This window comes from Pipra filicauda, unplaced genomic scaffold (genome assembly GCF_003945595.2).
Source record: "Pipra filicauda isolate LSUMZ 115617 unplaced genomic scaffold, ASM394559v2 scaffold163_size1657671_pilon, whole genome shotgun sequence".
NCBI lineage: Eukaryota > Metazoa > Chordata > Aves > Passeriformes > Pipridae > Pipra > Pipra filicauda.
In genome coordinates this window covers 1-25,664 of record NW_024104140.1, presented here as the reverse complement: position 1 = coordinate 25,664, position 25,664 = coordinate 1, and the positions used below count along the sequence as shown (strand labels likewise).

At 46.0% G+C, this 25,664-nt stretch overlaps 1 protein-coding gene and 1 long non-coding RNA gene across 3 annotated transcripts in view; one reads left to right on the top strand and one right to left on the bottom strand.

Moving 5' to 3' along the window:
* PSD3 (pleckstrin and Sec7 domain containing 3) overlaps positions 1-5,823 on the bottom strand; it is a 94,375-nt gene extending 88,552 nt beyond the window's left edge. Inside the window, exons 1-2 of the mRNA XM_027730891.2 lie at positions 5,562-5,823; positions 761-1,829 (exon numbers count right to left, since the gene is read on the bottom strand). Coding sequence (XP_027586692.2) covers positions 761-1,829; positions 5,562-5,592 — 1,100 coding nt within the window. The 5' untranslated portion in view covers positions 5,593-5,823. The remainder of the gene's footprint in view (positions 1-760; positions 1,830-5,561) is intronic.
* LOC113993053 lies at positions 4,992-25,658 on the top strand. Of its 2 annotated transcripts, none has more exons than XR_005562809.1 (3): positions 4,992-5,118; positions 14,287-14,495; positions 25,506-25,658. It is a non-coding gene; the product is annotated as an uncharacterized LOC113993053 (long non-coding RNA). The 2 variants fall into 2 exon arrangements; XR_003542488.2 differs by lacking the exon at positions 25,506-25,658 and adding an exon at positions 16,526-22,187.
* Positions 25,659-25,664: the final 6 nt, after the last annotated feature.

Here is a 25,664-nt window from a genome sequence, read left to right as displayed (position 1 = left end):
CTGCCAGCCTGAGTAATCCCGTGTGCTAGCCAAAGCAAAACTCCACATATCCCATGGTGCAGAGTCAGGAGAGCCTCCCTTGCTGAGATCCTGTTGTCTCATCAGCAAACAGCTCAACAGGTCAGAGCGGGCCCGGTTTGCTCAGAGCACACCAACTTTGTCAACGATGTGCATCAGGAAAGAAAGCAAGCAAATCAGGATGCTCTCATAAAAAGCAGAGCACACTTCCTGCAGTATGTATAGCAAAAATTCTATTAACATAGATAGATAGATAGATAGACAGATAGACAGACAGATATAGAAAGCACATCACAGCATTTACTCTCTTATAATCTACAAGGCCCTGGATAAAATGTCTTTATTATCTAACCTCTCCGAAGTGCTCACACTGTTCTTGCTCAAACTCTGCCTGAAATCAGAAAATCTGGCCAGGCGCATATGGGCAGGCCTGCATGCTGCCTTATTTAATTACATGTCATGTCTGGATCCCAACTACACCTGCTACAGATGCCTCCTCACACAGACATCACTGTGCAAATAGCAAGACGTGTTTATGTTTCAAAACCTGAGACGGACTTCAAACTTCAGCAAGGTGGTGTGTAGGGGATTCAGTCCGAACTTCATGCACTAGCCACCACCAGACAGGAATCACTACCACAGACACCACACTGAAGGCAGCAGACAAACATTTGTTGTTTCTCATTAGCTCCTAAAGAGCTAATACCACCCGACCCCTGCACCCCTCCAAGCACGGTCTCACCTGCCCTGGCCTCTCACTAGCACAGACGCCTCCTCCTCCACACGGTTCTTCCTGTCCTTCATGGAAACTTCATCCTTCTCACTTTCATTGGGTGGTGCTAGAGGAGTGGCTCCAGATGCAGCGGGTACCAGCCTTGGGTCCTCACAGACCTCACTCCACGCGCTGTCTGGAGAGGAGAGCAGGCCTGGAGAGACCATTGGTGATGCAGGGTGGCTGGATGTTTTGGGGAATGCCTTTCTCTCCACAGACAGAGAGTCCACCAGTGAGTGCTTCTTTCTTCTCTGCTCCTCAGCTTTCTGCAGCCATAAAATCTCCACCCCTTGAAATTCTACATGTTTACTCACAGCTGCCTCTTTAGTGAGCCTCCTCTCAGGACCCATTTGCATTTTACCTTGACTGTGCCCCGAAAACTCCTCAGAACATGCCCACCCCTCCACTCTCCTGGCTGCTTCCCGGTTAGTCACAGATGGTCTGTGACAGCTTTGTTCCTGCACTGCATGGACCTCGTCAGCCTTATTACTAATGGCTTGCAAGGACTCGGACTGCTTTTCTCCAGTCCATACTGCAGCCAGATCTTCCTCTACGACCAAATGCTTTTTTTCCTCAGCTGTTCGTTCAGAAGGAAGAGGCACGTCTGAGAGTTTTTCTTGGCCTCCTGGAACTGGTTCTCTGGCTGCCTGCACATTTTGGCTGCCAGTAACACTCTTTTTTTCCATTTGCGTCTCTGAATCGAGAGAAGTATTTGCTCTCTCTTGCACCTTTGCTGCTTCTAACCGTCGAGAGATTTTCATAATCTCTGGCAGGTTACCCGCAGGTTGCACACCTTCTTCTGGGGCGTGCAGCTGAGCTGCCCCAGCATCAGGTCTCGAATTATCTGCAGGAGCTGCACACTGAGGAATGGGCCTGACGTGGTGGTGACTGTCCCGTCTTTCTGGATGGCGTGTCACAGGCTCTGCGTGGCGTGTCGGTGAAGCTGTCGGCTCGTGTCTGCTTGGCTCCACGGTGCCGTACTCTGGAAATTCATTGATGATGGTATGAGGAAGCAAAGTGCTGCCTCCACGGCCACTACCTGCAAAGAGAAAAAAAAAAAAAAAAAAAAAAAAAAAAAAGAAAAAAAAGAGACCCTGGATTTATCTTCCACATGCACAAAGTAAAAAAAGCCTGACCTCCCTTCCAAGGCCTCTCCTAAAAGAGTAACTACACTCTGCCCAGCAGGGAAAATACCGTTCAGTTTAATTCACTTCTGAACACTCTCACAACTGCAGTTATCCAGAGCTGGTCTTTTTACATAGGAGTTTTTGGGCAGCCCTACTTTGGGAGTGTGCACTACAGAGGAAGGAATGCTAGAAATGTCTGCTACACTTCAGAAAGGGTCCCTGTGGCCCAGGAACGGTCTGAGGCCACAGGCCAGGCGCACAGGCTGAAGAAAGCAGATATTCAGAGGTCTGACATCCATCCAAAGAATGCACCACACATGATGGTTTTACTTAAAAAAGAAGGTTTTAGGTCATTTTCACTTTTAAAGGTGAAACACTGGGGAAGATAATCAGCCACACTCCGCATGTTCCACAGCCTTGACAAAACCAATTAGCTAAATTACAACGCAATTAATGAGCAATTCAACTTTATGCCAGCACTTCCTTTAACAACTCAGGTAGCCGAAGGTCATTTTGCAGTGGTGGATGCACACCAAGCAGTTCCCATTTGCTGTTGCAGCAAATACGCTGCTGCACAGAAAGCTTACCACCCCTCCCTTCCTCATGCTGCTTTTCCAACTGATGTAAACAAAGCAGGAGCAAAAATGGATGGTCCCATTCTCAAAGTGCCAAGCACCCAGTGGCTCCCATTGTTGTGGGTAACAGAGGACCATCTGTCCTCAGAAGGACCTCAGGGATCGCACAATGACGGATAATTGGCCACCTTATGTCATGGCCCAAGGAGAAACTGAGCTCTTGGGAAAAAAAGCAAAACAAAACAAACCAACAAAAAAAAAAATCCAACCAGAAACTGCTGCATTTGTTGCATCCATCTGGGAAAAAAAACTGGCCTGGAGTATAAAATCTGCTGCTTTAAATCAAACAGCACGGTGGCCAGACCCAAACACCTACTCTGAAAAACGTCAGGGTGACAGCTCTGAAACCAGACACCAACATGCATTTGGATGCTTTGCTTCCACTCAAGTTGCATCTCTAGGTACTGTACTGCAAACTGATCACCATCTCCACTCCAGGCAGGCTGGCCACAGGCTGAGGCAAAAGCCATGTAGCTGTGGTTAATGATAGGCTGAGTTCAAGGTGAAAGAGAGGATAATTTAATGCAAGCTCAGCACTGCATTAATGTGGCTACCCTATGTGCCAGTGGTTTGTAAAGACAAGCAGAAGCTCACACCTGCCAGCTCACTATCCAGTATATCTAGCCACAGGGTAATTACCACACACTGTGCGTAGTGCAGGATCAAAGTGACAGACTTGGACTGTGCCAAGCCAAATCTCTTCCCCAGTAGGTTCTCCAGATCTCATCTCCATGTCTTTGATTTAATAACTATATAATAAAAATTCAGTGGGTCGGGTTTCACCCAGATCACTTGGTGGTTGTTGAGGACAAATGACCAGACAAAGCAGGGACCTCTTCTCTCCTGCAAGGTCCCAGGGAGCTGTAAGGAGCAAGGATGCCCACAATTGCATCACCAGACTGCCTTGATGGCAGGGTTTCCAACACGCAGATGTGGGTGCACCCAGGGAACTTTTTCCAGTTCCAAAGCACCAGACAAACAGCTCCCCTTGCACACAACTCAGCCACGCAGTGCTTGGAGCATTCCAAGCCCACACTTTTCATGGCACAGACACTAGGTTGCCACTGGGGGACACTTCCACCAGGACTCACATATGAGATTAATGCTTCGTGGTTGCAACATTCCTACACCTGTATCAGGCCAACTCCAAGCCAGCAAAAGGCCCTGCTTCCCCATCTCACAACCCTGGACTGCTCTAACGCAGCAACCTTAGTGCTTGATGCTCTCTCAGCACTAGAGATGTGTCTGATGTCTAGAGATGGGATTTTTTAGGAGAGAACTGCTGACAGGGAGCCTGTCACTATAGATGCTAACGTAAACCCTTCTTCATGGACACATCCACCTACAGCGACTCTCAGCGTGCAACCCTACAAGCAGGAGGTACCCCAGCTGGGCTCCCCTCATGCCCACAGCACTGTGGCACAGTGCTAGGTCAGGCCACTCTTTGGCTGCATTGCCCAAAAAAAAAAGGTGATGCACAGAGCCCCAGGAGCTGGGATGCCCCGTGCCTCACTCCAACCCACACACCCCGCCTTGTTGGAAGGAAGCCCAGAGCGTCGGTCCCCAGCCTCCTGTGGGGCTGGGAGGCAGCCAATGTGCTCCAGAGGCCAAGCCCTAACAAGGCACCACACACAGACCCTGCCAAGGGGCCAGGCTCTTCTCTGCTAATTGCTGTCTTAGCTTCTGAACCGACACGAGGGAAACAGAAGCAGCCTTATTTCTGGAGGTGAATGCTAAGTGTGCTGCTGCGCGTCCCCATCTGCCGCCGACAGCCACTGCTGACTGTAAGCAATCTTGAGCAAGTTTCTGATTTACTTCTCCTCCTGAACTTCATCCCAAGCAAACTTTACCCTCTGGCAGACTCCAGAAGAGGTACACATACAGAGCACATACACGCACACGTGGGCATGGAGAGATGGGCAGGAGCAGGGAGTGTGTTAGGGGTACTCCTGTCTGCCACACCTGCAAACTGTGTTCCATTTGGGCAAGAGAGCAGAACTTTCACAGTAGAAAATTAAGCTGTTTTCTACAGTGAGATGTCAGCATCCCTGCTCTGGAAGGACTGCTGCTGCTACTGCTGCTCTGTGCAAGCACAAGTCAGTGGGATTCTTACCTTCATGGCATACTGCAGGAATATTGCCTAATTTTCTGTCTGATTAAAAAAAAATTCATATATGGCACCAAAGCAGCATTCTGTCCCCATTATGTTAGGTACCACCATGCACATGACTACCAAGGCCTTCACTCTTTGAGGTAAATCACAACCAATCACCCCCTGCTCCTAAAACAGCAAAGCCTTTCCCTTTGCTCAGAGAGCTATTTCAGGTACCAGAGCTTAGAGGAGCTTGAGCTCTTTAAGGGAAACTCCTCCCTTATTCCCATCCACCACCACAGCATCATGTCTTGCTGCAGCTACTGGCATATCCTGTCCAACCCATCCCCCAATATGACTGCATTACAAACAAGGCTAGAAAGACAACAACAAAATTTAAGGACTGCACTGAAGATGCGCAGGGAAAAAAAACACCCATCACCAAACAAACAAAGAAAGGACACACACTTTCAGGTAACACCAATTTCTACTTTGCATTGAAGGTGGCTTCTTTCAACAAAGGAAAAAAAAAGAAGGAAAAAAAGAAAGAAATGGATAGAGAAAAAAGTAAAATAGAGAGGGGGTGAGTGACTAGCAAACTGAGACGGGGCAAATATAACGTAACAGCACTTGGCAGCCTTTCTGAAGACTAGACGTTGAAAGCATTAATGACTTAAATCAGGCATAGATATGATATTTCATAGGTAAACAACCATTCCATGTCAAGCAAGCTTGTCTACAGCATAATAAAAGGAAATTCTAGGAAGCAAAACACAAGTTAAAAGCATAGACAGACATTTTGGTTACAGGTACATTTTACAAAAGAATGGTGTGAGTGTCTCTCTCTATACAATATATATATATATTAGCTAGCTCGAGAAATTAGATATATTTGCTTGAACAGTCTCCTTACTCACAGAAGTTACTGTAGCTCCAGCAGTTACCCATTGGTCAAAGAAATAAAATGCACAGATCATCAGTTTATCTATAGCGATACCAGCTAATTCAATTGCTGCTGTTCTAGTCAACTGGAATCAAAATAGTTTCAAATTTCCTGGCAGCTGGTGCCCTGCACTGCACACAGTGATGTAAATGGATGCTTTCTGAGTATTATGAAACTGATGGGGGAACTGCAGTCTCATTCAGTCTATCGCAGGAGCTAAGGAGTCCACCTTGGCAGCTTGCAGGGGGGAAAAAAAAACATTTCCTCCAGCAAGGCTGCCTGACGGCATGCCAGGGAGACGTCTGTGCTTAGCTGCTGCCGTTTATTGTAACCGCGTCCGTAAGGGAGGAATCGGGTGGAATGGCGATGCTGAGAGTCATGTGCCGGTTTCGGAGCGCAGGATGCTTTATGGCATTTCAGCATCAGTGAGCTGGAAGCACTCACTAAGCAGCCTAGTCATCTTGCATTTTATGTCTCCGCAGCCCCCTGCGCCGAGCACAGGCAGCACACGGGTGAGCGTGCGTGCGGCGTCACGACAGCCGTGCTTTCTCGGTGTTTCTTGCCACTATTCGTGAAGGGCGAATTGGGGCAAGCAAAAAGCAGTTGAGTGCGTTAAAGACGAAACGAATCTCCAGGTGACAGAGCTTAATGAATGAGTCGCAGGATTTATGGTGTTATATCATTACTGCAGCCCGCCAGAGGGGAGGGTTACACGTATCTCCTTGTCCTGCACTCCCTCAAGTTACAACTTCTTAGGGTCACTAAAACTATTCCAAGTGATAGCCTGCTCGTGCTGAGATGGAGAGGCCGTCCCCCGCGAGAGGGGAGGGATGCTGCACAGCCTCTGGCAGCCTTTCGCAGCAGCCCTTTTTCCACATGATGTCATTCTCCATGCTGTGATAGGTCCTGCCTGGCTGGCGTAGCCAAAGCCAGGGGATTAACATAATGCAAGCACGGTGCTTTTGTAACTGGACTGCAAACGTCCACACCGGACTGGGCGCAGGGTTTTCTGCAGCTTGCAGCCGGTCTAGGTTTTTTGGGCAACTGGCTTGCCCCAAAAAGGGGAAGTGGAGCCAGATCTTCGTCCCTTCTAAAGTTACAGCGGCACTATGTAAAAACAAACTGATGGAAATGGGGAAGCTGAGTGAGAGAGAGAGGGAAGCAGGGAGAAGAGGTAGGGGAGAGCTGTCTAGAAATAAGCCCTGGTTCAATGCCTCTGTGCCTTAGCAGACATGCAGGGAAGATAGAGGGGACCAGAGGTATAGCAGAGCCCACACAGAAGTGCCCACATTGGCTGAGATTCTTCACCTCAAAAAGAGACAACCAGAGGGAGTCCTTGCTGTGGTTACTGGGAGGTTTGACACAGAGCCCAGCAGCATGCACAGGCAGCGTGCTCCTTGCACTCACCATGCTCGAACAGCCAGGCAGTGGTGTGGCAGCTGGCAGCTCAGAGTTACCCAGAAATTAACTGGTTCAAGGAAGAAAATAATCCCCCTGCAAGCACCCAGGGGCAGTGTGTCGCTCAGGAAATCCCCCACCCACAGCTTGCTACATACTGGAGGGGGTTATCAAAGAAGTACTGCTCACCACTGCTCTTGCCCAGTTCCCTAAATTCTGGGGGGGGAGGGGGGGGTTGGGCTACCACAGGCTGTGCGAGGTGTACCTTCAGTCTGCCACAGGACAGTCATGCCCATGCTAGGTAAATTTCTCCCAAATCTCTGCTAGCCCAGTCCCAGAGCTGGAGTCTGGTAGTTATGTGATGGCCAAGTTGTCATGGCTTGAGAAACAGAGTAAGAAAAGCTGCTAGGTCAAGAATGTAGATTCTGCCCATTAAGAAAACACTGACCAAAACAGCATGTAAAATACAGGGGACACAGTGTGTCTGTTTGAGCGTTTGTGTGGGTTTTTTTACAATTGCACAAGTTCTAACCCTGTTCCTCATGGAAAGGCTTATATAAGCAGTGCTGTGACTCGGCTGCATTTTTTTTTTTTAACCCACAATGGTGGGGTAACTAATTCCCAGTGGTAAGCAGGGTTTAGGACCACTTGCATAACCCCAACTGCACTGAATTAAGAGTCCTCCAAAGAGCCCCATACCTTTTGCCCTGCTGCAGGAAGGATGGCACCTTGCCACAGCAGCTCTCAGGCCTACGGTGAGCTCAAAACAGGACAAAGTCCAAAACTAACATGCAGCACGTGCTGAGAGGATTTAGTGAGAAGGATTATCCACTACAAATTGCTGCATGGGCCACAGATGGTCAGTGAGATAGCTCAGTCCCAAGAGTCATTACCCTGGAAAGCAAAATGGTAGAGTGAAACATCTGTTAGCATGAGCAGGAACAGGAGGGAACACAAAGAGAGTATCTGGGCTCCTTATCCTGATGTAAAAGGGTGTGGATGAGTCTTACAATATTCAATGCACTTTTCTTCTTTAAAGCCCCACACCCTGGAGTAACATGGCTGTGAGAATCTCAAGCTTTGGTTTAAGACTTATGTTTGAAAAAACTCATAAACCCAGAATGTAAAAGACAGATCCAAAAAGAATCTGAAATTTTCTATTTTTCTACTGCTGTGATTTAGAAAGGAAGCAGCTAACAGGTGATTTTCTAAGTGTAGATAAACACAGTGGCAGCAAGAATTACTTTAAAAGCTCCCTAAGAGCCTTCAGCTGAAGAACAAACTTCTGGAGTAGTGACAACTCACAGCTGCTTTCACACTTGCAGCATCTACAAAGCCTCCCTAAATCCACTTGTAATTAATGTTATATATTTAAAATATTGTATTTTTAGAGAACCTTCTCAAAACACTCAAAAAATTGCTTTCAGGAAGCAACAATGGCTTTAAAAAATCCCACACTACTACTAGAAACAGATCTCAGAAACTGTGGATTTTTGCAGATCCATCCAGAAACAAGGCACATCTGCAGAAAAGGATGTCCTTTACTGCATTTCAGGGTTTGGGACCAATTAACCAGGCTAAGAGTAAGCTTGCTAAGCAGTCCTCAAAGCACTCCAGGAGCTGGGTATCAACTTACGCACCCAACTAAAACAAAAATAGGACACAGAGGGACATGTGTGTCTCCCAGGCTCCAAGTATTTGTTGCTAAAGGACAAGCTATGCAGTTGGACATTGCATAGTAACTTTTCAGCAAGTTTTCACAGGGAATGAGATTCCCTTCCTCAGGAAGCTGGACAGAGCTAAATAAACAACGTGGGGGTCTAGAGCAGAAGACACTTGTTAGAGCAGTGAACTGTGAACAGGAAAAATACTTGTCGTACGCCGTGTTACACTTCTTCAGGGTGGTAACAGGCCAGAACTGCATCTACCCCCATAATTTTAGTTAAATGCCTTCTCCATGTTCTTATCAAGCCATCTCCAGCAGCAGGTTAACACGCATCATTTCCTTCAGAAAGCTTCAGAAGTGAAGCAAGGCTACAGCACGATGGAGGGTTTGTGTTGGTTTGCTGCCCATCTCACCAGACGATGGGGATGAAGCTAGGGAGAGGAGAGGAGGCCATGGTGACAAGCAAAAATGCAGCTGTGCCCCACAGTACCTGCCTACAGCCAAGTCAGCTGGCTGAGCCTCCCCTGTTGTGCCCACTGACCTGGATGCATCATTTTCCGTCTGCCCAATGGAAGGGAACGGCCTGACTGCCTCCAGGAAAGTGTTGCTGAGCCCTGCCAGCTTCAGTCGAGTTCAGCCTGTGCCACATGTGCTCAGAGCATCTGATGTGGCCAGACACTGATGGGCTGCCAGCATCACCGGGTCCCCAAATATTTCTGCGCTCACATCATCACGGCTCTCAGCTTCAGTGAACAGGCCACAGACTGGGAGGCAATTACTGGCTTGACTCTGGCATTTCCTAACTTCTGAGTGTTTAATTTTGCACATTTAAAAAAACAATAAACAAACAGCCCGTATTTTAATGATTATTTGTACTAAACCCTTGGCCTTCAAACAACTCTGTTGTTTACCAAGTCGAGGATGTGGTAATCTCCTCCCCACAGCTGAAGGTTATGATAACTTGAACTATCCAGCTTTCAAGTGCAGGTCACAAGACATACAATTTCCTCCTGTGGAGCAAGGGACCCTTTAGTTCTCCTCTCCCTGGGACTGGAAACGCAGACATCCATCACACCACACCTGAGGGCCCCAGAGCACACCTCAGCTTCTCCCAGCCCCAGGAAGAGGGACTCAGAAGTTCAAAGGGAGACAGCAGGACAGCTCCCTGTCACGCAGACAAGACGCAGAGCACAGTGCAACCTGTCCTCCTGCACCAACATTAATTTTTCCATGTGCACAGTCCGATGTGACAGTGCTCTTCTGACAGCACTGTAAGAGCTTGCTGCTCTCCAGAAATGACCTGGTTTTCTCCAAGTCGGAGTGAAAGAGGAATACTCAGCACAGCCAGTGAACACGCTGGTGCCAGAGAGGTAATCACTGCTTACAGTGCACAAACTCAGCTGGGAAGTTTTAATACAGTACCTCTGGAGACTTAAATTAAAAAAGTTAACCTTCTTTTTGCATCACTGCCAACCAGCAGTGCCAAACATCAGGGATATCTATGAGAAAACTATTGATTACACGCTGAGATTTAAAAAAACCTGTGGGTCTTCAGAGTGTCAGAGAATATCCCATCTAGTGGGACACTAAAAACAACAACAGCAACAAAAAAAGGCTGAGAGAGTCAAGTATGTCAGCAGGATGATGAAATTATAATTAAGGGGGAGGGGGCACCACAGGTCCGAGCTTTCTGTATTCCAGCCTTGTGTGTGTTCCTGCTAAATGCTGCAGGAGATCTGATGTACCTGTCCTCCACCGTAATTAGGCAACATGAACGTGAAAATCAGGCAGTCCTCCGACCCTCAAAAAATGCAGTTTTGCACCTTTTCAAGAAAGCAGAGTTGCAGAGGAATAAACCAGACCAGGGAGCCCAGACTTTCAGGATTGCCTGGAGATGGAAAGAGCAAGAGATGAAAGCATGACAGAGGGTGGTGCCTCAAAATGGAAAGCAATGAGGTTAGAGCACTGGGCAAGACTACAGTCAGCAGTTTGGGCTGTCATGAGAACAATGTAACGTGAGTGCCTGTGGTCTGAGGGCAGTTTCTTAGAGTGAGGATCAGGAAGGTGCCACTACTGTCTAATGCACAGAGGATGCAGCAGAGCTGGACATGCACGCCTTGAAGTGACACAGAGAAAGCAAGCAAGGCAGAAGATGAAGGACAACCTAGTACGTCAGGAGGGCTCACTTTACACAGATACTAGGGTAATTTTCTTAGGGCTGTTTCAGTCAGCATCATAAGACCATGAAAAGGCTTTGCTTGTACAAAAAAGCAGCCATTGTGTTCTTCCTTTGCTCTTGAAACAGGTTATAGAAGTTCTACAGCAAAAGCAATGATTTCCGTGACTGGGGTTCAGGAGGGGGTATGCTGCATGGGTCAAAGTATGTGTTTGGTTTTGTTTCGTGTGTCAGCTGTGGCATTGTTTGACCCCTTCCATGATTCAGCACACAATGCCAGGAGAAAGTAAGCCTTTTTATTAGAATTGTTCTTCTGGCGTTGTTTGGGGGTTTTTTGTTACTCAGTTTTTGCTGGCTTAAGGTTGCTAAGCAAACAGATGAGCACAAGAACTAGCATGAAACAATCCGTGGCAGTGTGTGTCTGGGACCATCTCTTTTGGCAGAAGCAAGCTGTTAAATGAGCTCAGTTGCCTCATGACACCTCACTGAACACAAAACAGCAACTGACAGGCTTTCCAAAAAGCTATTTGTTGCACCAGGAATTCAAAACCAAGCTTCTTCCAGCAGCTGTTGGGAAACACCAGATTTGCATAGTAACACAGGCACTATTTGTACAGGGCTTTTTTGTGAGGGACGAGATTACACCCTCTGTTACACAGGAGGGATGAAAGCTTTCTCCTCCCAGAAGCATCAGAGAAAAGAATGTTTATTAATCTTAAGAACCTATTTTCTTCCTAACAACAGTCTTGGATTTATTTTCTCATATAACAGGAATTATGGGGTATTTGGCCTTCATGTTTACTTAAGGAATTATTTTGTAGCATCCCCCACTGTTTTCCCCATGAAAGCACTTTTTAGGACTAAGCCATGCTGCCAGGGTTTTTTTTTTTCTTTTTGGTATTTAAACATATTAACTGCAAAGTCATAAAAATTAGGACTGTAACACGCCTAAGCCTAAAGATAAGTCTGTTCAATAGACATCACTGTTTCTGTGGCATTTCCAGAGCAGAGTATGTTTCCATATACAACAAGCACCCTTTATGTCCACGAGTCTGAGAAGATGTCTTGTCCAACCCAGCCAAATTCAGTTTCTAAAAAACATTTTCTTTAGCTGGAAGGCAGAAGGCTGGGGTTTTGCCAGGGAAGGTGGCCAGGCTGTGCAGGGGCACGTGGCTGCACGTGGTGCATCCTGCCTGCTCCCACTGGAAAGCAGCAGCCCCAGGAGAGGGGTCTGCAGGGAGATGTGTGGCCCTGAGCCCTCCCACGATGAGATGAGGGTCCTAGGGCCTTGGACTTCCTCCTGCTCCGAGTAAGGCATTCAGGGCAGGAGGATGGGCAACAAGACAAGAGAGGAGAGGAGCCAGACAGGAGGCACCACACAGTAAAGGCAAGAGCACGAGGGCATCAGCAATCACAAGTATCCCAGACGAAACGAGACTGAGGACAGCAAAGGAAAGAAATTATGAGAAAATTTTTTTATGCAACAGCTTTATTAGCACTTGAATATCATTGATGAAAAACCTCTTCTAGGTTAGATGCTAGAAGGCATCTAACTTTTTATTTTCCCTCCTCTCACCTATGAAAATGAACCACAAGCTTCAACCTGGAAGGTAAAAATCAGCACAGGAGCTTACTAACAAAGTATGCCATCTCCCACCCAGGTAGACAGAAGTATTCTTCCTTCTTTGGCTTGTCTGATTCAAGTGTTTTAGTACTCAATTAAAAAATGCATTCCCTCAACAGCATCCAGCAGAGCTTCAGTAATATGGCTGTGGCAGAAAGGGAAAGGATAAACCAGAAGGCAGCAGTAATTAAGTCATTCAGCAGCTTACATGTTATGTTCTGTTTCTGAGGCCAGTCATGGCACGGGTGAACTGCTTTGGGTTACATAAATTAAAGTTCAGTGTTATTGCCCACAGTGACAAGTTGTTCTCTTGATCAAGTTTAAACACCAACACTTCTCCTGGCCCTGGCCCTGTCACTCATTTGCTTAAAATACTTTATACTTTGACCCCTAAAAAGCCTGTCTTCTTTCTTTTAAAGGCAACTTCAGAAAGTAGCAGGTTTGTTTGGATTTTTGGTTGTGTTTTTTCCCTTCCCATCTAACACAGAGAAGAACAGAGAGACTTTCAGGCATAGCTGCTTCCCCCAGAAACATATGTCATGACGTATTTGACATATATCAAATCAAAAAACGCCAGCATTTGGTGCACAGAGCCCTGGTTTTGTACTGCAGTGCCCTCAGTTACCTCTTCCTCATTCATCTCCAGCTAGTAAGCAGTTAAAGCCTGCTCACTTGAAGAAAAAAGTAGAAGGGGCACTACCACTCTCATTTATCCATTGTGGTAAAACACCTTGGAGGAGGAGGAGGAGGATGAATCTGCCTGAGACAGCATGAGGCCAGTCTGGGTAGGCACAATGTCGCCCAGTTTTTGGGTACAATTAAAAAATGTTACGTGTTAACCACTGTTAAATATTTGGAAACCCTCCCTTGAAGTCACTCCCATTTTGCATTATAATTGTTAGTTCCTAATGGTAGTTTCTCATTAATAAAGGAACCTGAGAAGGACCAGAAACATCTATTTATCTGGCTTACTCTTTGCCACCCTTTATTTTAGGGCTCAGTACTCAGCCCGGAATACCCATCACATGTGATAATTGTTTTGGCTGGTAATAACCACAGATTCACGTGGACTTATTAGACACAGCATACTTTATTTAATACTGATTCAATGCCTGCTGACAGTGCTCTCACACTGCATCTTTCCAAGCAAGAAATGAAGTCATCCTGATTCGTGTAATGATCTGATACACATTTTGTGGCAATTTGGAAAAGCTTTTAAAATTTAAAATTTTGGTGGTTTGGGGTTTGTTGGGTTTTTTCCCCTTTACAGTTTTGGGTTTTTTCACTTTGTGATTAGGATTTCCCAAGTGGGAGACCAAACTTTATAAAATCCCAGAAAAAACTGTTTACTCACTTTCTAGACTTCAGTTCTGCCTTTTTTTTTTTTTTTTTTTTTTTGCCTTTTTTTCTTTCCTTTTCCCTTTCTTACTGAAGTGGAGGAGCCTACACAGTTTGTTTCTGAACAAAGTGCTGCCCTTTTCTGGCAAGAAGGGAGTCTTCTTTAATTAAAAGTGACATTCCAGAAAGTTTGCAATTAGAAAGGATCAAGGTACAAAGAGAACAGCCTGAGGAAATGCTTTTGCAAAGAGGGCAGGGATTGTTGATAATTATGATGAGGCAAGAGAAATAGTTACAATAACTACATTTACTTTCTTCTAAGCTTGGGCTCTGAAAAGGTAGAAAATGCCCTGCACTTACATGAAAAGGACAGGAACAAGACCGATCCTTAGGCATATTAGATATTGCACCTGGATTTCTTGAATTACTAACTACAGAGGACAGAGCAGTTCAGGTACCACCTCAAGTATCTAAATTAAAATCTTACCTACCTCTAGCTGTAGGAAGAGCAGCGTGCAGACCACGAAGGGCATTCCTGGAAGGACCTCCAGGCAGAGATGGCCGTGTTTCAGCACGTGCAATTGCAGAACTCATGGCTGAAACGACTCCGCTGCACAGAAGTGAAGGGATTCCCTCCACCAGTGTGTCTCCAGCACACGAGTCCCTGCTGTCACATCAAGGTGGCCCAGGCGAGCCAAACAGAAAGGTGGGTGTATAACACAGGGAACCACTGTCATTTTCTGAGGCCAAACCAGCAGGGTCCTTTGATCTGGTACTTGCACTGTGGTCTGGCAAAGAGCAGCGTTAGCATAGTGAGCAAGCCCTTGTGGGGTCACTAAGAGAGAAGCTTCTGCAAAACTTTCCTGAATAGATTAAGAGTTTTGGGGGTTTTTTTTCCCATACAATAGTTATAAATAGCACTTACCCATTTCTGAAGGCTTCTGTTCTTCCAAGCCAAATAAAAATTCATATTTGGCCTTGGCAACATTCTGGGCGTGAGCCGATACATCATTATCCCACACAAGTGCTTCTGCCTGTAGAGTCAAAATAAATAAAGCTTATCTACCTTTTGGTGAAAAAACAGCAGCAGGAACGTGAAATCCTTCCAGGTGCGCTGTCGGGAAGGATTTTCAAAGTATTCATTTAACTCTGTCACCGCCAAGATCATCCAGAGCAGACATGCGCCAACTCAGAATGCTTTTGAAGAGCTTGCCTGTCTTTGAACCCAAGCATTTCAGCATTAAGCAGTGATGTCAGAGCACCCAACCACTTATATCTTTAGCAGGCTTACCCACTGCAAGGGCAGCAGCACTGGCCAACTGTGTCAGTAATACCAGTTAGGGGTTAAAAATGTCAAGGGAGTAGTATCAGAAATAGCAAATTTGAATATGTACGTCACAAAACTGGGACCCATGAGAAAACCATAAATGGGGCAGGCTGTTTCTTTGAAGAGAGGCTGGGGCAGAGAAAGGGAGGAAGGAAAAAGGGCTACAGCAAGGATGATCAAAAATGGGAAAAAGGGATAAGGTATGCAAACGTGTGGCGAGTACCGTCTGAGGGTCCCTGTTGGACAGCCCACGCCTGACTGCCCCTGTCTAGCTCAGGACAATAGCCCAACCTGGTTTTATAACCACACAAGTCAAACCTGCTTATCTGGCCAGGAGGCAGGGAGGAGGCACAGAGTGGTGAAGCCAGCTAGTCCTGGGCGGGGATGGATGGACAGATGAATTGAGCAACCCCTGCCCACCCAGGTCCGGTGCCACCAGCACCTTCACCCTGCTCCCTCCTTGTTAAGAAGCAGTTTGAGAGAGTAAAGGTCCAGTTTCTCAGAGGAGATAAAGGCTGCAGGACTAAGATCAAAATACCTTTCTGAACAGGTGGGGACAAATCAAATCCCCAAGATAAAGCACACACCAGCAATAAGCTGTAGTGCAAAAGCTATCTGCAGTCGGCTTTAAGTGTCTCCCCAGCTGGGCAAGACGGAGCTCGTAATTCTTCCGTTTGAAGTGACAGATGAAATAAATCATTAACTCCGCAAATTCTTCAGTAAACTTTATATTCACGCTCTATGTTCGAGGCACTCAACTGTTGCAGCATAGCAAGTCGTTGCATCGTTCATATTGAAGACCTGAGTTTACAAAAATATTCTTAAAAAAAGAAGTCAGATGGAACATTCTGCCCCCCCAGGACAACAATAACTTTTATGCATTTCTATCAAATACCTTAGGAGAAGCGTCATCTACAAACATAAATTCAAAGTACAGGGGACATGTAATTCACAGGTCAAGGCTCTTTAATCAGCAATGGATGGAATCCATACATTCCTCCACCTCTCCAACAATTACATTTTCTTCCACGACCATATTGGCAAATAGCTATCTTGCCCCATGCCCTTGAACGGTTTTGCTCCAGGTTTTCCTGGCCTGTTACTCCATTTCTACTCCTGCCTTTCTGCACTGCACTAGTTCTGCAGGATTTAGTCCAACACCACTCTGTCCGAAATAGGCAGCAGATCTTACACAGGGGTCTTGGACAGATTTATTTGGACCGTTCACTGGTCCAACTACTCATCACTAGAGCTCTGAGTACTTTGATGGATGTGCTAACACTAGGCTACCAAATCCTTTGGAAAAAATGTGGTGAAACAGATGAAGGGTTTTCTAGCACAAAGATGACTTCCATGAGCAAGACAAAATGAGCTTGGAAAAAGCCTCCATGTCTCTCCTGCTTTTACAGGGCTGCATTTGTTCACAGGAAGGGAGGCATGAAGGGCTAGAGGAGGAATAGCTGGACCCAGAGCTCACACAGGAGAAGGCTCTTGTCTGCAACAGCTTGGACAGGAGTAGCTTACAGAGCCAGACAAAAATTCAACCTACCCAGATATGGATGTGGAGGGATGGGACGGCTAAAAACTAGCTGGTGCCAAATCCCAGTCACGGATGAATGAAATGGAAAATAAAATGAACAGAAGAGTCCAGTTCCTGAGCAGTCAGGAATTTCTGATCTATGCACCTCTGGGACACAGTATTTCCATACCTCAGCCTTGCTTTTTGAGACTTCACAGACATCTGCTGCAGTGAACATCCCTGCCAGCAAACACATGTTCCAAGGGTCTGTATTTGCCTGCACCTCATCGTAAAGCAATGGAGAAGAGTCTGGTTCACAGCACCCTCTGCATTGCCCAATAACAGGCAGAAATAAGTTGTTAGATTAATGGGGTTTCCATGTACTGGGCAGCATTTATCAGAACTAGGTGCATAAAGAGAGGCTGCAAGACCCTTGTCTTGGCATCTGAAAGGGATAACTTGATTTTCAGAAGTGCTCAGCACCACTGATGAGAATTACAGATACTGGCTTGTGTATGGGAACAGCTGAATTTAACATCTATTTAGGCTGTCAGAGCACTAAAAGGAACTGTGTAAAGAAACTCCAGATCCAGGCTTAAGGAAAAAGTTTATCATATTTCATCCAAAAAAGAAATATTAAAAAAAGAACACAAGAGAGGGAGAGAACGAAGACACTGAGTTCAGAGCTCGATTTTAAGACCGCTGATTTACCAGTGTTCAAATCAAGAGTGTGCTCTCCTTTTCTTCTTTCAATCCACCACTCACCCAAGCCTTGCAGAGGTCAGCATGCCCTGAAACCAGGATCCCAGAAAAGGCCTGGACAAACATTCATGGTGCTTTCCAAACTGCATTAGCAAAGATTAAATACAAGCAAGATTGAAAGGGATATAAAACTCCTGCTTAAGCCTTCTCTCTCAGCTCAAGGGCAAAGAAATCTGCATCCAGGTCATCTCATTTCATAATTGCTTCCCTCAGAGGGCTTTAACCACCACCTTTGACGCATCTGGTCTTTGTCACTCCTGGAGAGGGTGACACTCAGAGCATCAATCCCCTTAAATCAGCCCAGCTGTACATACAACATATCTCATGAGCCACATACCCACTATTTTTCAGTCTGATTATGGTCCGGGCAGAGAGGCATCAAGCTTCTGCCCATTTATGCATCACTCTTGCAGTGCTTTCTGCCTGTTTGAACATGTTTCATCAAGCCTACTTCTCTCCGTCACAGTTCCTGGTCGGGAGTTGGGGCAGCTGCATTTGCCTCTCAGTGAATTTCAGATAACATTTATGAGGCTGCATTAGTTTGGCCTTGGCAGCCCTCACCCCTCAGACCTCCTGCCAACACACCAGACCAGTTTCTGCTGACCCTGCAGAAGGCACTGGCATGGTCATTACAGGTGTCCCACCTTGCTGGCTTTCTGTTCCTTGCTGAGGGAGCAGAGATTGTTCAGGATATGGCACTCATGGTGGTTTCAGGCTAGTACAAGAATTGAAGTTGCTGAATCCATGTCCAGCAGGAGCTGCCAAGGACAGATATGTTGGCCCAGCTGCCTCTGTTCTGCTGTCTGGAGGTGTGAACTGGGGCTGCGGGGCAACATCTGCAAGGAGAAACTGTTCCCACAGTTCACCCCTGAGAGGTGCCTTTAGGCAGGCCCCCAACAAGAGCTGCTGCCTCTCTTGAAGCACAGTTTCTCTCTCATTTCAGCTTCAGTCATGAGCTCCCCTCAAAATGCCCTCCCAAAAATCCCAGTGGTTTTTAGATAAGCACAGTGAGTCATAAAAGCCCGAAGAAAATGCTTCTCCTTTCTCCATGGAAGAAAAGCACTGAAGCATCCTCTTTTGAATTTCACTGAGGTTCTGGTTGGGGCCTTTTTTGGGACAAACTGTTTTCTTCTTGGAGCCTTTTTTTTTTTCCATACCTACATGTCAGAGAGCATTAAATGAAGAGTATCAAAGTCTTGTTCTCTCACCACCATTTGCAGCTGAGCTTGACAGGAGAGCTAGGCTCCATCTCAGTGGAAGGGGATGACATTGTCCATGGCTGCTGTGACAAGGAACAGGTCAGTCTGAGCACAAGGAGCCAGTTTGAACCCATGCCTCCTGAAGTATTCACACTTAAGGTCATATGTTTTCTTCAAAAAAGCCTAATAAGGAGGAGTTTTTCAAAGGAGCAGATAATTAAATTGCAAATGTCAGTTTGGAGTTTCTCAGACTCCCTCAGAGGACAGATGCTGTCAAAATAGACTGAATTCTTGCAGGCGACCCATGCTTGAGGAACAGCAGAATGGGATGGGTGCTCAAGCACGAGTCTTCAGGGAGCGAGAGCTAGCCAATATTCTGGACAGCAGGAGTGCACTCATGCTAAAGGAAAACATCAGTAGGAAGTGGCCTAACAACCTTTCACAGAGGGCTGTTAGCTGGGACAGAGAGGTCAAAGCGTCCTCAGGGAGACCCCTACAAGCTTGCTTAATAAAACCCAGCCACCCTGTCCCCAGAAAGAAACATTACTGGAATTCTTCTAGGCTTATTGGAAAATGTGGAGGGACTGGCCAGTTAGGGTGTGGGTCTCCACAGCTAAGCCATACCATGAAGAAGCCTCGGGGGAGCCCCAGTTTTACACATTTTGCATGTGCACAGCTGCTTTTTCCAGAGCTGAGTGCCCTCCCCCTTGGCCACACCACTGCTGGATGTCAGCTCCCTGCCAGTAGGCAACAGCCCCTGCACTGGCAGCACAGTGCTTCCTGGAGGTTTCATTGAGGCTAGCGGGGAGATGCTGCAGTGGCTGCAACAGAGCTGTTGGCACTACTCAAGGAAGCAGCATTTCTAATCCCAGGCTGTGCTTGCTCCATTCTCATTGCTTCATCAGCATCTCTGGTGGCAAAAAAACCAAGTGCCTCTCAGCAGCCTGTCATATACCTCAGTACAGTGAGGTTATGCTCTCCAGAGGAGTGTAAACTTGTACCTTCATCTTGTCTTTTGCACCCCAAAGTCTCCCCAGAGACTGACAGAAATACAGTAACTGGTAGTGGAGCCAGCTTCAAAAAAAAAAAAAAAAAAGGGCAGGGGCAGGAATGATGGATAGAAGGGTTCTACAGAAGTTCCCAGCCGAACAAAAGTACTCTATGAGTCAAGCTACAGTGCCATGGTCAAGTTTTTATGGAATCATGCATAGAGAGCTCTGCCTCTCCTGTCACACACGGACAACCCCCCAACAGTGGCCAACCCTTTTTTTAAGCACCATTATCATTCCTGTGTATCATTCAGTAGCAAGCCTCACTGCTTTTGACAGGTCATAGTAATTGCCCTGAAAAGACTACTTCTGTTAAGCTTGTCTTAAATCACTTTCCTAAGTAACAGGATGAAATTCAGAAAGCCGGCATTAAAATAAACTTGCTGGCTGGTGAAACCTAGTGCACTGACAGCACAGAGACACTGTGGGTGCTTTTTCTGTGGGACTTCAAAAAAAAAAAAGACTGCTAGCGGAGGTTTGTAGTTTTTAATTGCATATGACCTCATGCACCACATTTGTGTTTTCCTCACACCTCCCCACCACTACTATACATGCTTGCAATTCTGGAATTGAAGCATAAGCAAAATAGATTAAGACTCGAAAGAACAGGATTTTTGCATGGTTAAACCTCAGCTGGACCTGCCAAAACTTAATGCTAGCCAAAGTTTTGGAAGAGATCTCAGCCCGGGTTTTAAACTAATTCCTAACTATCAGAAGTTGCAGGGAGATACGTATAGAGCCAGAAGGTGGGGGAGGAAAGAAAGGGCTTGTATGAGAACACTGCCTATAGCCGTTGTCCAGCAGAGAAGTTTGGAATCTAGAGAGGGATAGCAAACTCATCTAAGACTTTTCAGCTACAGGAAGGAGGCAACTGAGCGACATGTGGCAGAGGTGCCTGCAAAGGGCCTGAAAAAGACAAAGAGCAGTCGGTAATTCACCACCTTTTTTAATGCAACACCCAGAGTACAACAAAATGAGGTATTAGGAGTCAGCATCACACCAAACAGGAGATAGTTCCTCATACAGTTTGTAGTCAAAACCACCAACCTCCTTGCAAAGCAATGCCACAGAAACTAAAACACTAAGGGACCTAACAAGGAGGGTGAACAAGCTCAAGTGACACAAATCCACAACAATACGTAGAAATTGCACCCTTCTCATGAATCTCCAAGCTAAACACTTTCTAGGCATCTGCAACCTCATACATTGTCCTGGGCTAAAGTGACCTCGGGATGTGTTTACCGGGAGCAGGCTCACAGTAAGCAATCAGGCTGGAGAGAGCAAAACTGAAACGGTGCAGATACTATCAGAGCTGCTCTCCCTGCTCAAAGGCAGACTTCACAAAAGTTCAGTGTCTAAAGAGAGGCTCAATGCAAGAATAAACTGCTTAGAAAAAAGCATGGAAACAGTGACCAAAATAAATAAAAGAAAAAAAAAAAAGGATGCCTTAGCACTACTGTCAAGCAGTTGCAGGTGAAATTTGTTTCCAGACTGGTTGCCTTGTTGTACACTTGCACTTTGAGTTTTTCTCCCCTTAAAGAAAATGTTTGGTTTGTTGTTTGGTTGAAGCTGTTAGGAAGCAGTCAGCTGTTATACAGAATTAAATGCTTTTTATTATGCAAAGGCTGATGCTGTCTGAGCTGTAACTGCATGAATGTGAACAGCATGTTAATTGAAAGTCTGTATGATTACACCTTACTATTAAAGGTCACTCAGCATTTTGTGTTTGCCAAGTCAGCGCTTTTTGATGCGTGCTGTATGGACCTCTGGATGTCTATGCATTATTTCTAAGGTATGTGCAAGAATCAAAGCAAGCCCATTGAGAGGTAGGCTTTAGCTCTCTGCATGAAGGACCATGTTCTTAGATATAAAACATAAAAACAAAAAACACCCCAAACTTTTAACAAAGCCACAGTGCAAGTATTTTTCCTGAGCTATGCCTAGGAGCATTGGGGTGGGGGTGTGATTTAAGAAAAAGACAGCATCTCTTATTCAGAGAATTAAGTGATGCTTTTAGTAGACATATTGCATTTACTGGTTTTGATCAATCTGTTCCAAGTATATTTAGCAAACTGACAGACTGCTTCTCTGCAGCAGGTAGTGTGCTTCCATCATATTTAGGCATCTCAGATGGCAGAACAGTGTTTATACAGGCTACAGGTCTGCTCCACACAGATTTCTACTCCATGGAAGCTAAAATTTGGATACGCCTAAATGCCTCATGAGCCTACCAGAAGCTACCTCTGTGTCTTTAAGCAACTAAATTCTTTCCAAAACACATGCCAACATCTGCTGTCCCTTGAAAGCTTGCAGACCACATCCTTTCCCATGTGCTGTACAGTCTCTGTGTCCAGCTAAATATACACTGCTTTTATGGATGGAAGTAAAGGACAAGGTATTGGGCAAGCTCATTTTCATTTTTCAAATCAATATTACAAGCATGGTTTAAGGTAGTGTCTCAAAGTGATTAAAATACTCAATTACAATGAATGGTAAAAAAAAAAAAGGAAAAAACCAGAAACAAAATAAAAAATAAACAAAAAACCACAACAACGTCACAAAAATCCAAACAAACAAAAACCCACACAAAACAAAAACAAAAGCAACGCAAACAAACAAACAAAAATGCCCCACACCCAACTCCCAAACCACTCTACACAGGAGCCCACTGGAAGAATTTACATTTGCAAAGGTGTAAAAACCTGCATTTTCTCTGTGGCAAAAGCCAACTGTAGAGCTGCAACACAGCAACAGAGCGTGCAAAAAGGGACATGTAGCTCCCTCTAACTTAAGACATACCTCATTGATTCTGCATGATTATTTCATATCATGTATTTAAATTCATTTTGCAGCTTTCATCTAAACTGTTCTTTCTCAGACTTAACTGGATTTAACAGTTTTTCGGATCAGAAGTTTGACTGAAGTTTGATCTGAGCCATCTTCCCTCTGGCACAATTGAGGCAGAAGCTAGAAGTGACATCAACAAATTTCTCCTGAAGTGCAAGCACTGGGGGCCTGAAAAGACAAAGTTGCAAGAGTGTTTGCTTGCTAAGGAAGCGCATGCTAAGGACTGCAGCATCCTCAGACAGCTATGGCCCTGTGAACAGCCAGGACCCAACAGGCAGTTTCAGCCGTGGCAAGAAGGCAGAAGACATCAAAGATGATGCATTCCCCACAAGCAGCACAACACAGGCCAGCTGGCACTAGTGTCCCACTCATTAAGTCACAGCAAGTCCATAGACAAGACAGCTGATGACAACCAGAGCTCACTGGTACTAGAGTTTGTTTTCTTTTGAGAAAAGGGCTTTCCTGGTAAGTGTTCTTCTGTTAGCACTGACATGCAGCCATATCCCAGGCTTAAGTGAATCTTGCCATCACACTTGGCATTTGTTCAACCTAGGAGATGCAGTTACGACTCACATGACACTTCCTATTTGAAAACTGTTGTAAAAAGATAATGAATATATTTTGGAGGTAAGCCACCTCTTCCAGTGTGCCATTTCATGCCATGAAGAGAAAGCAAGCCCCATTCATCACTTCTGCAAAAAGGGAGGCTTGTACTATGTAATCTGTGCCATTTAGGTGGTTTTCTTACTGCTCCCAAACTACTGCATCACGGTCTCAAGACGATGCCCTCTTTTCAGTCATAGAATCAGAGAATCATAGAATATGTTGAATATGGAGAGGACCCATCATGACCAACTCGTAGCCCTGTGCAAGGCAGTCCTTTTACCAGGTGGCAAAAAGCTGCAACGTGACATCCTCAGCAATCGTGACAGTGAACAGTATGCTTCCACCCGGCAGGCCATCCTAAAAAGCCAGCTCCAGCCTGGTTTCCATCAGCTTAGCCCAGTAGTCATGGCACAGAAAGTCTCTGTGTCCAGTTAGGAAGGGAGGCACAGCAAACGCCATGCACTTCCCACAGCCAGCACTGGCGGCTGAGGCACTCAGTGGAGGGGAAGTGCAGTGCTCATGCTCTGATGGACAGCATGATCCCTGAGGACAGCCTGATCCAGTGCCCAAACAGGTTGTTTAGCTTACAGCATCCAGGAAGTACAGTCAATTCAGGAGCAATTCAAGCTTCAAGGGCTAGATAATACCCGAGCTCCTCTGCTCTCCTGATTCAACCTAGCCCACACCCAGAGGGCTACCCCACCCTACTTTCAAGCATCATCCACAACCTGCATTGCTCATCCCTGTAATGCAGTGAATAAATGTTTGGATGCATTAGCATCCCAGGAGTTTGTGGTCTCGGAGAGGAGCTGGTACAACAGCAAGAAACAACTCAGAGCAAGGAGGAGCTGCATTCAGAAAAAGCATGTGGAAACACACTGCAGAAGGATACTTCAAACAGTGCCATTCCTGAGAGGAAAAGGACACTTATGTCCAGAATGATAGTGTCAGGCACACACTTTGAGCTGGTCTGAAACAGCTTTTTCATCTGACAGAAGCATACAATTTCCATCCCCCCCAACCTCATGTCACTGCAAACAGGAAAAAAGGACTGGAAACAATCTCTCTTACCACAGGTATGAGGGGACAGGAATGCATTTAGAAAGATATTCAGAAGATGCAAATCGCACAAGACCTAAATTTGTTCATCTGCAGACAATTTTACAACCCACCAGGATGCAAGGAACCCCCAGTTCACAGAGTGGGTCTGGGTGGGACAGCCAGATTGTGAAATCTCTGCTCCACTACAAGCCACCTTTCGATCAGGAATCACTTGTGAAGAAATGTCCCTTCAAAAACAGTGGGTGGCACATATCCCTGCTGAGCCCAGGGACATATTTCCCACCTTTTCTGGCTAAGCCCACAGTACTCACACCAAATAACTTTAGCAGCTGCTGCACCCTGGGGATCCTCAGAACCTGGAACACTGAGCTGACCCAGAGCAGGATACTCTGGCTGGTGGCTGACTGCCCCAACCTTCGAGCTTTGGCAGCAGTTCACGGGTTTGTCCAGCCTCAGCAGCTTGGCAGATGGCTCTCTGGTACCCTGCAACCCACCTAATCTTACTCTGCAGACACTACCTCTCCCTCCCTTCCTCGGGCTCCTTTCACTAAGCCACTACATTGTGCTACCTCTAAATTATCTTTAAATCAGCAACCAGCACTACCCCAGTGTCTTGCTCTCTCTGAATGCCCTCGCAAGCAAACAGAGACTCTCCAAAAAGAAACGCATGCAACGCCTCAGAAAAATCACCCCAGCCCCCAGGTCTGCCAGCCTCTCTCTCCATGGAGCAGGGATCGTTTCAAGCAATCAACTGTCCTGCATGTGCAAGGACAGTTTATCAGCCGTGGCCAAAGCATCCTTTCCTTTGCACCGGTGGCCTTGCGTGGTGAGTGACTTGTGCTGCCCCAGCGCTGGAACTCCCAGCACTTGGCCCAGAACACACCCATGGAGACAACTGCCTGCAGAGATGCTCCATGGCACTAGTCCGTGGTATTCCCACAGAGAGCCTGCCTCTTCAGCCCACAGGAATCAAACCCCAAACCATCTCTTACATCAAAAGTGCAAAACCAATTGCCACACTTTCCAGGTGCGATGGGCAAGAATAGAAAGGGCCGTTCTGGGGTGGAGGCAGGGAGGAGAAATACTCTGAACAACATCCATGTCTTTCAGCTATGCAACTTGACATCAGCAAAGAAAGTCTTGCTGAAAAAGTAAAACCCACTAGCATGTTCATTAGGATCCTCACTGCTCTTTTCCTTCTCAATTCGATGGCATAGAAATGGAAATAGTAAATCAAATAACCTGCTCAAGCACCAACAGCAGTAGAGGACCACTTTCACACAAGTCAGTTATGCAAGAATTTTCTGTATGGATCAAGAAGTCCTAAATTTTTTTGTTGTTTCAGGTTTTGAAGACAGCACCATGTAAGTGTCCTGGAACTGTTCTTAACATCACCACTACCACAAAGGATGTTCTTACACTCTGCAACGACCAAGGATGTAAATGAATGGAAGCATTCGCACAGGGTCTCCTACATGGTTAACCTCACCTCTCTCCCATCAAA